At 42.9% G+C, this 13,860-nt stretch overlaps 1 protein-coding gene across 6 annotated transcripts in view; it reads right to left on the bottom strand.

The window, feature by feature from the left end:
* The window catches only part of IKZF2 (IKAROS family zinc finger 2), a 108,333-nt gene that overhangs the window by 44,150 nt on the left and 50,323 nt on the right, over positions 1 to 13,860 (bottom strand). For 4 of the 6 annotated variants that reach the window (XM_081180233.1, XM_081180234.1, XM_081180232.1 and 1 more), the window contains exon 4: positions 89 to 358. In XM_081180233.1, coding sequence (XP_081036359.1) covers positions 89 to 358 — 270 coding nt within the window. The remainder of the gene's footprint in view (positions 1 to 88; positions 359 to 13,860) is intronic. The other 2 variants (XM_081180235.1, XM_081180237.1) reach the window with 1 other exon arrangement.

Raw genomic sequence — 13,860 nt, 5'->3', positions numbered from 1 at the left:
TGAATCAAGAAATGCAAGAGAACAGATGTCAGGTAATATCAACATCAGATGCCAAAGGCAGTCATCACGTTTTCTTTCAGCTGCTTACCAGTGTGACTCCTTTTATGTACCATAAGCACATTGGGCCCAATGCAAACCATGCCACAGACGTCACATTTCAGTTTACCATTCGGAAGCCGGATTCCTCCCTCGCCTGACAGCTCCTGAATTTTTCTGTTCTCCACCATCTCGTGGTTCTCAGTAAGGGGCTCTTCCAAGCTGCTCCCTTCATTATGACCCCTGATCCCATCTTCCCGCCTCAGGGGCTTCCTGTCAGAATCCTCATCATCACTTTGCATTTCTAGCTTTATGGAATTTGCTGCGAATAAATAAATAGCACATTAAGAAAATAAACTTTTGTTTCATTAGCGACTGTAATAAAGAGCAACAATACTGCTGTGTTAGTTTTAAATACTAATTTCAAAAAGGTTCACAGGACGTCTTCCATTTCCTGCAACCTTTGTTTAACTTGAAAGTTTGCTGATCTGCTATAGTGGCCCAACCAATCAGGAAACAGAAATACAAATCAGCAAATGTGGAACACATTGTGTGCATAGTCATGTAAGCAAGTCAAGAACTGACACAGCAGGCCCCCAAGAAGCAGTTGTTGCTATATAATATTAATACTCATTGTTAGCTATTATTATTCTGAGATGAAGGGCAGAATAGAAATGTAATAAATACACAAATAAAAAAAGAATTTCAGCACCATCTGTGTACATATTGCTTTACAAAGAACAGTGGTGATAAGTCTCTATCCCATAGCAGTCAAAGTTATGGTCAGCAAGATGTCATCAAGGCATGTCAAGGCTCTGAGCAATTCAGAATTACAAGACCCCTCTGCTCTAGTGTTTGAATTGGCCAACTAGACACAGGAGCTAGACAGGACCAGCAAGCGCTCTCCCACCCATTGGTATCTCCTGCCCCAGTGCTGTGCTGCCTGGGACAGTAATTGTGTGAAGGCTCCCCTTGACCACATAGGAAGCTGCCTTATATGGGGCCAGATCATTGGTCCAGCTAGCCCCAAAGTATCTACTCTGGCTAGCAGTGGCCAATAGATGACAGAGGCATGACTACAAGGTTTCAGACAGAAAAGCCATTCTGAACCTCTTTTAAGTGAACCTGCTGCACCCAAAGCACATGGCAGCCTCTCCCATAGGAAATATGTAGCATCACTCAAAGCTGAACTCTCTTCCTGTACTGGACTTGAACTATTAGAGAAGCTTCCCCAGCCCAACCCCAGCTGCCCCAATAAATAAAAACAAGATGCAGGTGTAGGAGAGGGGCTGTTGGACTCTTAAAGCCTTTTGCACCAAATGTATGGGAACATACATTTGTATTTTGCTCCCAACGTTGTTCCCAAACTTTTTGTTATTTAACAAATGAGGTTGGGGTGGGGGCATCTGACTCCTTCCTTAAATAACAAAAGGTTTGATTTTCAGAAGAGGAAGCCCTGCTGACAACAGAGCTGACATGAAACGTGTATTAGCAGCAGCATCTTGACTTCACCTGTGATATTAAGCGTTCCCTTCTGAACCCTGGCGAGAATCCAGTTGGATCCGCTTGTAAAAACCAGCAAAACAAAAGATTGCCAGTTAGCTTTGAAGTACAGCCTTTCACACACGCAGATTGTTTGAACGCAGTGCATTGTAAGACTCCCACACGCTTGAGGAATAAAAACTGCCAGGTCTCATGCTCCACTGCAAATCACCTTGGTCACTAAGCAAAGTTGTGCACACAGTTTTAAAAATGTCCATCCTCCCCTTTCTCAGTCCTTACCATTGTCAGGAACCTGCCATTAGAGCTTGTTGCTGTGTGAAGATTTCCTCTCCATCTGGGACTAAGAGAAGAATTGCAGGTCTCCAAGGAGGGAAATGCTGCTACAGCAGGGATCTCCTCAGCTCTTGACAAGTAGCCCTGCTGCTTAGGGAATTCCCTCTGCCTTAGCATTACTTCATACACACACAGGCACACACACAGAGAAAGAGAGAGAGACGAGGGTCTTATTTATTTGAGGTACAGCTACTAAGCACTTTGGGGGTCATTTGGTGGTAATGGGGGAGATTTTAGCATCTTCTGAATCACTGGGAAGTCACTGTGCTCAACTGTGGCTGGATCAAGACCAGAGTTATAGTCTTTACATTCAGGATACAATTCTATCAGTGCTTACCTGGAAGTAAGCCCCATTGAACTCAATGGGATTTACTCCCTAAACATGTGAATTTTGTTGCACTCATTATTATCTGGTTGACCCTGTTTGGTTGAAGAAGAGGAAGAAGTAGGAGGAGGAGGAGGAGGAGGAGGTGTGAGACCGTGACTAACCCAAGGCCACACAATGGCCTGGTTCACACCTACTGGGACTGGGTGAACATGCAGGCTCAAGGAGAGGCGCTGCCGGTGGTCCTTGCTGCTGCTGCTTTGCTTGAGCAAAGCCACAGTTTGTCTTAGAGTGTTGTCCAAACCCACACCATGCATTTAAAGCATATGACTTCCCCCAAAGCATCCTAGGAACTGTAGTTAAGGGTGCTGAGAATGGTAGCTTTGTGAGAGGTAACCACAGTTCCCAGGATTATTTGGGGAAGCAAAGTGCTTTACATGTATAGTGTGCATGCAGCCCCCGCCTCACGCTTGTTTTTAATGATGAGCTGTAACAAAGAACAAACCTTGGCTCAAGTCATAGTTCAGAGTTTGGCTTGGCTTGGCTTAGCTTGGGGCAGCAGCAAGAATGAGCAGGGGATAAGTAAAGGGGCTGGAAGTTTCTCGCCAGTGGCCCAGACCTTTCTTATCTGTAAGTTCTGGAAGATATGGCCGGCCTTTTCCCACCTGGTCTGGGAGGGCCCTTACTGACTCAAAACTACAAAAGCTGAGGCTGCTGAACAGACTCTTGGGCTGGGCTGGGGATAGGGGGTTGCTGTTATTGATACTTTTTGTATTTTATATCTTATGATTTATGTGGAAATGTTTCAATTTTGTTGTGCACTTTTTGTTGTGATTTATTTATTGTTTATGACATTTTTTGTTATTATGTGAATCTTGTCATGAGCAAGCTTTTAACTATGGAAAGGCTGCAGACAAATAAAAGTATGATGCTGCATTTGTGCTGCCTCCCTCAACTAAATTTTGGGTTAGAGTGTTGTGTGAACAACCAGGGGAAACATTCATGATGCTAAACAGGGTAACAAGGTCACGTTTTTAATCTTCATTCATCCCATAACAGAATTCAGGCACTTATTCAGAGAAGTAAGTGCTGCTCCTGAGTCTAATGTAAATGAAAACATAACATAACATAAAAGTTCAGTCTAAAATTCAGGACAACTTGCTCTCAGTGGCTGCATGTAGATGTTAAAAGCCACTACAAACATGACTGAACCTTATAACTATAGAGCAGGCATAGGCGAACTCGGCCCTCCAGCTGTTTTGGGACTACAACTCCCATCATCCCTAGCTAACAGGACCGGTGGTCAGGGATGGTGGGAGTTGTAGTCCCAAAACAGCTGGAGGGCCGAGCTTGCCTATGCCTGGACATCCAGTCTGATCCCTTGCTAGAGGTAGAAAATCCAGGCTAGAGCATCCCTAACAGATAACACTTGTCCAGCCTCTGCTTGTGGTACTTTGCAGAAACCCACAGTACAAATCTCATGAGGGAGGACCTTTCAAACTCTCTACCCCTAGGACATCTGAACATTACTGAGGCCCACCAGTCGCAAATGGGTGATGTAGGGCAGCCACAGAGCCAGTCACAAAATGGTGGCAGGTGGCAGCAGAGTGTGACATAACTGGTCCTTCTATGCATTTCTCTTCCCTATAACAGCTTTTCCCTCTTATCACCTTCCTTTCTATTCCTTGCCTAGCTATTTATTTATTTTAACAATAAATATTAACCTTTTATCTTACTTTCTAACTTCCTCCAACACCACCCTTGCTTCCACTCCCCCCAAAACTTATCTGTCTCCTGGCCACCTCTACTCAGCATGCAAGGGATTTCTGGTGCTGGCTTTCTTGCAGCCAAAATGCTATGGCACGGCTAGCGGGTGGTGTGGGCAAGTGGAGACTGCACTGGGCAGGCTGTGGTACTGAGGCCCACCTGACAGTGGCCCCCGCTTGGCAGCCATAGCATTTGGGTTGAGAAGCAATGCCATCAAATAAAACAGCAATTATCCAATACTATCCATTGTGATTGGTCTATCAGTTAGGAGTAGAACTGCCAACATCCTATCCGTAGCCACTCTTGCCAGCCCATAAGTATCTAATTATCAGTTGCATCAAAAAACAAAAACACTAAAAAGTTGTCTAAAATTACTAACACCTCATGAGAAGAGAAGACTCCCTGGAAAAGATCCTGGTGTTGGGAAAGTTTGAGGACACAAGGAGAAGAGGATGACAGAGGACGAGATGGTGGGACAGTGTTCTCGAAGCTACCAGCATGAGTTTGACCAAACTGCGGGAGGCAGTGGAAGACAGAAGTGCCTGGCGTGCTCTGGTCCATGGGGTCATGAAGAGTCGGACACGACTAAATGACTAAACAACAACAACAAAATTACTAACAGGGAAATGATAGGCTTAGTCTTTCCAATATTTGGTTCGTGTTAAAGACTCCACTCTCAGACTCTTCTTGTGGTTTCCTCCATTTTCCTATTCAGTTATGTGCTTGCTGGCTCTTTAACAAATAACCTGTGATTTGGGGCCTGCAAAAGTGAGTAAACTCTGCCTTCTTTTGAATTAAATTAATGATAGCAGTGAGAAAATCTGACTGTGTCATCCTATGGAAAAAAACAAGGAATTTAATCCAGAGACTGGGAATGGCAGCAATGGGGAGATGAGGCCATCATTTTCTGGCTAATGAAATCATTGATGGAGACAAGCAAAGAGCCATACTTCTCAGTGTATGTGGCAGGAAAACATATTCCCCTTTGAGAAGTTTATTGCAGCCACAATAGCCAGGGGATAAAAGTTTGGCAGAGGTGCAAAAGTTCTTGTCTGAAAACTGTTGTCCAAAGCCAAGTACAATTGTGGAATGCTTCAAATTCCATAGCAGAAAGAGAATAGGCCTGATTTCAATAAACTCACTGAACACTGTTCTTTTGGGAATGTTCTGGAGGACATATTAAGAGGCAGATTTGTTTGTGGAGCTGGTAGTATTAAAACCCAGAACCAATTACTGACAGATAGGGATCTGATTTGTAAAGGTGGTAACTGCCAAGGAGATAGCTGTGGGGGGGAAATGACAGGATTTACACCTAGACCAGGGGTGGCCAACTCCCAAGAGACTGCGATCTACTCACAGAATTAAAAACTGGCAGTGATCTACCCCCTTTTTTGAGGTTCAGGTCAAGTTGTTGCATTTTTTCAGGGAGGAGGTAAAATGTTGAGCTTTTTTTTAGGGGAGCCACAGTTGTTCAGCTTCTTTGGGGGAAGCCAATGATCTACCAGTGATCTACTGCAGACGTCCAGTGATCTACTAGTAGATCATGAACTAGCTGTTGGACATGCCTGACCTACCTCATACACTCCAACATTTCTCCAATGAAAATAGAGATGTCTAATTTATTATTACTTATATAGAATATAGAATCTATAGAATATAGAAACCCAAACGGAACTCATAGATAAATGCAAAGGCCACAACAGACATTTAGAGACCTAAGATGTATTTCATTATTTCCGTACTCCCATCATCCCTGACCACTGGCCACTCTAGTTGGGCTAATGGGAACTATAGTAACAATAGAGAGCCACACAGGTTCCCCTTCCCAAAGCACAGCAGAATGGCTGAGCACTCTGAACCTAGTTAATTGGAACCATCCAAAAACACTTGCAGTCAGAAGGTCCTCAAAATAAACAAGGAGTGGCATTATCTAGTGAGAGAATGAAATTAAGTCATATGAATACTGTAATCTAAAGTTGGACTCTTTTCTTCTAACCCAATTTAGTGAAAACTTAAAATGTAATCCTGTGTTTTCTCATTGCTACATTCTTCCCTATTAATTCACAACCTAAACTGTCTTTCCAGTAAGCAGCAGATCATCTTTTTCCCTTCTCAGTTCCACGTTTATTCTTCAGTGAACGGACTATGATATGGAGCTCAGAAAAAGTGTGCAAACTCCACCTTATCCAAAGCAAGGAATTTCACAGTTAGACTTCTCCTGCCAAGCTCCAAATGATGCTCATCTCTGCCCCCAGAGCCAATAAACTAATCTCTATTCCAAATCCCATTCTGAATGCAGATTGGAACAGGTCTAGAATTTAAATTTCATCCACAAACCCTCTAAGCCAGTGTTTCCCAACCTTTTTTGGGCAAAGGCACACTTGTTTGATGAAAAAAATCTCGAGGCACACCACCATTACAACCCCGTGACGTCAGCGCGCAGCGTCACGCCGGGAGGGACGCACGAAAGTGTAAGTTTCAATTTTTTTCCCTCCCCCTTGCCGGGGAACCTCCAAGCTTTGGGGGTGGGGGGGGAGGAGGCAGCAAAGCGAGGCAGGAAGGAGAGCGCGGCTTGGCTGGGTGAGCTTTGGCAGGGGCAGGGAATGAGAGCCGCGAGGCGGGCGCTGCGGACGGAGGCGCTGCCCGCCGAGCTCGCAGGCAGCCAGGCAGGCAGACGGTGAGAGCCCCGCGCTGGGCGGCCTCTCCTCGCCGCCGCCGCCCCGCCTCTCGCCACCCGACTCGCCCGCCTCCCTCCAGGCAACATCTCGCGGCACACCAGGCAACATCTCGCGGCACACTAGTGTGCCGCGGAACAGTGGTTGGGAAACACTGCTCTAAGCTACTTCAGCACGCCCAATGCAATCACACTTCCTAAACATGAGATATTTGAAATTGGACTGCAGTTGTTGAAATCACACAGATTAGATAAAGTCTTTTTTTAAAAAAAAAATCAAGCATACATAGCCAACTCTTCAAGACCACTGACATTTCTTTCTGTTGTGAAATGTTACATACAATCAGTAGGAAAAGCGTGGTTGCTTCCTGAAGACATGGACAGATTACAATGCATCTATACTTCCACTAAATAAATATTGAAGAAATCTTGAGGTTCTTCCCTCAGGGACTATTAATACCATTACAAGTTGGCCAGGGTGGATGTAGTGGGAAACAGGGACAACACTCCAAATCAGGCATCCCCAACCTTTGGCCCTCCAGATGTTTTGGACTACAGTTCCCATCATCCCTGACCACTGGTCCTGTTAGCTAGGGATCATGGCCGAAACATATGGAGGGCTGCAGGCTGGGGGTGCCTGCTCCAAATCAATGTAGTGGCAGCTCATTTTCTTTTAAATTTAGAATAAAATCACACCACAACCTCTGGATTAGTCAATTAAAAAGTAAAATGTTTGTTCAATGAAACTGTTTTTTAATCCATTGACAACCTTAGCACACCGTATTTTTTGCTCTATAAAACGCACCTGACCATAAGACGCACCTAGTTTTTAGAGAAGGAAAACAAGAAAGCAACACAAAGCCTCTTGAGCGAAGAGGGAGGAGCGCTCCAGCTGCGCTCAAGAGGCTTTGTGTGGCTATCCCTGAAGCCAGAAGAGCAAGAGGGATCGCTGCGCACCTGCACAGCCTGCATTCACTCCATAAGGTGCACGCACCCCTTATTTTTTAGGAGGGAAAAAGTGGTCTTATGGAGCAAAAAATATGGTAAATACAGTGGTACCTCATGTTACATACTTAATACGTTCCGGAGGTCCGTTCGTAACCGGAAACCGCTCGTAACGGGAGGCGCACTTTTGTTAATGGCACCTCCTGCTGCCGCACCGCCAGAGCTCAACTTCCGCTCACATCCCGGGGCAAAGTTCGCAACAAGGGGCATCTACTTCCGGGTCAGCGGAGCTTGTAACCCGAAGAATTCGTAAGGAGTACGGTACGTAACACGAGATACCCTGTATAAAAAGTTAACACAATAATAAGCAAAACTAGCTGGAAAGTGCCTGGGTTCTTCTTCACAACAGTTGTTGCAGCTGCAGTCACAGAAAGTGCTCTGCTGTTGTTATTTGTGGTGTTCCACCAACATATCCATCATAGTGATGATATATCTGGCCTCCTGCATAGCACTGGATCTGATAGGCTAGGATAGTCAATATGGTGCCCCCCAGAAGTTATTGGACCCCAACATGGCCAATGGTCATAGTCAAGCACCATCTGAACAACACCATGTTGGATAGTCCTGATATAGGACTACACTTAAGCTTCCCAAACCGTGTAGGAATCTTGTCAATTTTTGACAGTGATCTACTGGAGGTAGATAAAGGTCCCCACCCTAAGATTTCACTGTAAAGTAGAATTCCATTGTGTGCGGCCAGCACAACTAATCCTGCAAAAGTGTTGCTGAGGTGAATGTGTACCTACGGTAACACAGCCAGGGTAAATCAAAAAGGGTACTCAAAAGCCACAATTTTCAAATCTGAGTCAGATCATTACGATCATGCAGTTGAGTTGGGGGGGACACAAACACCTAATTCAGTACATATTTCTTTCCAGCGAAGGAGATCCACACGCATAAACACCCTTTCCCACCCAGTCATGTGTATCACCTGACTAAACAAGATATGGGCAGATCTGATGCCCATCTAACCCTTCTTCAGGGTGCACATCCAAATTACAGTGCCCGCTATGCACACTGCCCTGTTTTCACCTGGATTGATAAATGCATATTTAAATGCACATCTCCATTCTGGTGCAGCTAGTTGTCTTGCCCAACATGTAAATAGAGTTGGATTGGGGCAATCAGTTATGTGATCCAGCAGGTTTTCCATGGCCCTTTTGCCTTTCTGTCTCTGTCTTTTGGGAACTTAAGTGTGACATTTACCATTTCTTTGTCAGCCTGTCCCCAGACTGGGGTTTAGCAGTAGGCCAAAAGTCAACCCACTTGCTCTTTATATTGTCACAATAACCCCCAGACAGGATCAAGCCATTTTGAACTTTGATTACTGTAACAGTAGGAGGCACAAAAAGTGTTCCAAGAGGGAGAGTGTGAAGGGAAGCAGATACAGGGATCAGCAGCAGAATACGGGAACGTAGAGTAGCAACATTTCGAGAGCAGTTGTTGCAGTAAGAGTCGCACAACATTAAGTGGGTTGTTATTTGGAGATATACAGTTTTCTGTTTTCTCCTGCTTTTGAGCCAAGACCACTTCAGATGGCTGGACTAGGCCTTACATGCACCAGCTATCACACATTGAAAATATGGAAATAAACTGTCGTTTTATTTATGCCCGTAACTTTCAGGCTTCCTTGCTATGGCAGTTTTCTGTCTGTAGTAACAGATGGCAATGCAAAAAATATAAAATAGTTCAGAATGCAAACTTTTCTTCAGTTCCATGTGTGTCATAGTCCTTAGCATAAATAAATGGCATTGTGGTATCTCATTAAATCTATACATCTGTGTAGCAACTTGCAATTTCTCGATATTTTCTGACATAATGTTCAAACCAACAGCTTTTGCTCACATGTTTCTTTTCTCACAATGGCATCTTTAAGCCACAAGAAAGGCAAACAAAAGCAAAGCCATACCGTAAATATTTCTGAATTGCTCATACAGAGTATTTGTCATTCATCTTCTCGGCTTTTCTTTAAAGATAATATGCCTAGCTGCAATTATGTCTTCACTAATCCAAATGTTTAGCTGAAGAAATCTTTACTTAAAAACAACAACACCAAACCAACCAACACACGCACAAACACACTTAGGTACATAACATCCAGAACAAAATTCTAAAGCTGTTCTGCCTTATTGGCAGCCCTTAAAATAATTCAGAGTTTCCACATTTCAGACAAATCAACTGCTTTTGGAATATTTTTTGTGGAAATGTAGCATACAAATAAAGGGATGGTGAGGACTTTCAATATTATCTCCACAATTAAAAAAAGTAAAGCAACTCAGAGTACAACCCAACCCAAACTTTTAAATTCAATGGAAGAGATAAATTCAGTCAGGGTTGTGGCCTGGTCCTTAAAGCACTCAGGCACAGGCCTACAAAACAAACTTGCAGCAGGAGAATAAAAGAGCCCTCGTCTCCCTCCAGCACATGGAAGGAGTTGAATATTTCTTTGGATCGTGGCCACGGCAAGCCATTTCATGACTCTTGCACAACATGAAAATCAACCCAAAGTGAGTCAGCAATATGACCTACTAACCCCCCAAGATATCTTGTTATCACCAGAAAGTACAGGATAGGTGCTCCAGGGCCAACAATTAGTAGAAGAAATTCCAAATATGGGATCATATGAGAGATAAGACTTGTCTTACTTCCTGCTGAATGAAAGTCTATTCTACACCATTTGCTTTACTGAACTGGAACCTTTCCATAAATGTGTGTCATATGGGATATAATCTGCTGTCACTGAGAACAGGGCCATTAGAGCAGGAAAACCCCAAATGGAAATAGACAGCCTTGAGAAGGCAAAGTTCCACAAGGAGCAGTTTATAAAAGATGTGGTTCTTATGCATTTCATCTCCCTTTTGGCTTAATTTTCAGATTAAAACAGCAAACTGCCTTCCTTCTAGCACTTTCTTCAGTCTTCAGGGACGTTGGTTTGTTTGCATTTCGTACCTCATACCCAAGACTCAACACCCACAACCATTTAGAAACTAAGTAAATACTCCTCCAAAACACCAGAATAAAAAAGCTCCGTGAAACGAGAGTGTGCAAGAGAAGCGTGGTTCGTTAGCAGAGCAAGAGATGAGCCAGTCTAGACAACCGTTGCAGGTTGCAGCCAGTCCTTGGCAAAATGTCTATGACTCACTGAGTCTTGATCAGCCCCAACGAGTTAACATAGGGCTTGTGGACTACTCATCCTAAAGCTCTGGTGATCAACTATCCTATAAGAGCCTGGGCTGACATGCAACTGTTTTACTCAGAGTACACCCACTGAAATTAATGAACCTGAGCACATTAGAGCCATTAATTTCGGCAGGTCTACTCTGAGGAAAACTTAGTTGAATACCACTTCTCAACTGTGGGGTGTTGTTACCTTTACAATGTATGAGATTTAAAATAAGGTCTTGAATGCTATGTGAACACAAGCATAACCGGTCAACATATTTCTCTGCTATTTTTTATATTCTATTTTACGGGCCACTCCTTACTGAAAAGTCAGCCCTACTGAGTTCAAAAGGGCTTACTGCCAGGTAAGTGTGCACATAGCATTGCATCCTAGATTGATTCATATATATTTATACTAGCAAAAAAATAAAAAATAGTGGAGCCTTGAAGAGATGTCTCAGGCAAGAGAATTTGTGGGAGAGATATATGGCATTACTTACTGTTTTACCAGAAATATGTATAAATTATTCTGCCGGACCAGGGAATGATACTATAAAAGCACTGCAGAAGCTGCATGTACTGTGAGAGAGCAGAGCCAAGTCCTTTTTCTTGGCATTAATTGATTGAGCTAAAATCAGAAGAGGACAGTATTCCACCCAGGGGTGGGGCGGGGCAGGGGGACTTGTCTGGGATGCAAGCATTACATTACATTTCTTTGCATGAGACTGGAAAGAAATTGAAAGCGCTTGGGTATCATAGCATTTTATCAAGATTATTCTTGTATGCAGCATTTTCTAGGTACACAATTCAAAATTTAAATTTCTGAAATTTGACCTCTAAAAAATATTTCAGATATGTACTAGTGTGAAAACATGGAACAATTATTCTGTTTTATTAATTCAGTTTATGCAATCTATGGGTCAATGGTTCAACTGTTGTTGTTTTTTTGAATGTTAAAGTGTGTTGAGAAAGGCGGTTCTCAAAGTAAAATAAGTCTTGACTGAACGTTCCCTGCTGCACTTGTAACATTTGGGCAGAGTGGCGGGGGGGGGGGGAGAGAGTAATGAAGACGATTACACTAAGGGATAAGATTCCTTTCTTTCATTCTCTTTCTGACTGACTAATTCCCTGAGTGGAGGACTGTTGAAAGATATGACATCCCAAACAAATCATTCATATTAACATTTCTACATTCCCAACATTTGCATCTTTGCAAAATAAATAAAGATCTGCCATGAGGGCAGAAGAAAAGACATAGCTAATTAAAGTGTTAGCAAAGCTGTGCAGAAGGATGTGGCAAAAGGGCAGAAGGGTGTGGCATGTCACTTGCTGGAACTTTTAGCCAACAGTTTTGTCTCTCTCTCTCACACACACACACATATAATGCAATTCCATTACCATTAGCAATAAAAACTTGTTTCATTATAAACAAAACCAAGAGATTCTTAAGTGCTCACATTCTATGCCAAAAAAATACTGGATTGTTGGCAAATGCAAAGTATTTGCATGCAAAGTATCACAAGCGTTGAATGGACCATGAGATCATCCAGTAGGGTCCCTGGCACCTAATTGGCAACCCACAAAAACTCTTTCATGGGTGAGTTTGCCGTTCTCCTCTCCTTTGACTTTGCTGCTCTTCTCTGGTACCACTATTCTTTCTTTCTTTCTTTCTTTCTTTCTTTCTTTCTTTCTTTCTTTCTTTCTTTGATTTCACACATTCAGCACTTTTATGAAAGGAAATGGGGTCACATTATCTCACCATAATCAAATGAACCAAGATCAAGAAATTCCCCTAACTTAATGTCTTCAACAGGAAACTACTTTTCTATTAATCTGTAATAAGAAGTTCAGTTAGATCACTGGTTCAATCTATTCTGGAAGCAATTATTTAATCTTAGGCTTTCCCCCAGCCCTGCTAGGAAGCCCTACCAAAAACCTGTCTTTGAACTGAAGATGCCAGGGGCCAAACCAGGATCCTTCTGTGGGTGCTGCTGTGCCACTGGGCTACTAAGCCCTCCAAATATGGCGCAGCCTACTTAAAATAACATAGAAATGGAATAATGCCCAAATTCTATTACATTCTTTTCTAATCTCATTGCCCTTGGCAGATCAGAATTTGGTCTAGCAGATGAAAGGGTTATTTTTCAGGAATGCAGTCATTTAGGAGCTGATACCAGGAAAAATGTCACTAGGAAACAGAATACTCAATTGCCTGAGGTGGTGTGCAAATAATTTCTTTGAATTTCTTTGACATTTTCCTGGTTGAAACCAGTTTGCCTGGGGATGGGCTGGTTGAACTGCTGCTCACTCCTGCTTTCCCAGCTTTCCAGATGCTGGTATGATTTTCTCTTAACTCCCTGCTGCAACTGGGATTAACCAGCAAAATCCAGGCAACACACAGAAACTCCCCCCGCCTTGTTCCCTATAATCAGCACGGCAAGAGGAACAAAGGACCTCTTGTTTTCAAATGATACCAGAATTCCATGACTCCCAGTATGTTTCTAAAAGAAACAACACCCCATGGGAGCAGCAGTCCAAAAGAGCAGCAGATACTTTTCCAAGATTCTATCCTAACTAATTTCTGCACTAAAAAAGTGCAAATTCCTTCATTAGAAAATCTAGATCTTATAAAATGAAATTATCTGAGACAGATAGATTTTTATGAATCTTCTGATAAAAATGTGTGTTTAAAAGTTCCTTTTTTAAAAAAAACCAACCTCAAACACAAACAAAATAGAGACTTTTGGAATAAAACTAAGTCACTTGAGACGTTCATTCAAAAGTCTACTTAATCTTTGGTTTTAAGCAAATACTCCAGCGGTAGGTTTTTTGTCTTTGTTGTTTTTGTTTCCCCCTGCAAAGGGCTAAGAAATAAGTTTTTAAAGAAACCAAACCAAACCCTGGAGGCTTGGTGGGGTGGGCATGTGTTGGAATTGAACAGGAGCTTCCAAAGTTTGGATTCTATATTGCGTTGCAGGCACACTAGTGGCCATACTCCTTCCTAGTCCCGGCCTTCTATTTCTTCTAAAACTGGGACTCAAGTAGTCTAAACAAA

This window comes from Podarcis bocagei (assembly GCF_964188305.1).
Source record: "Podarcis bocagei genome assembly, chromosome: 1".
In the NCBI taxonomy this organism is placed as follows: domain Eukaryota; kingdom Metazoa; phylum Chordata; class Lepidosauria; order Squamata; family Lacertidae; genus Podarcis; species Podarcis bocagei.
This window is presented reverse-complemented; position numbering and strand designations above follow the sequence as displayed.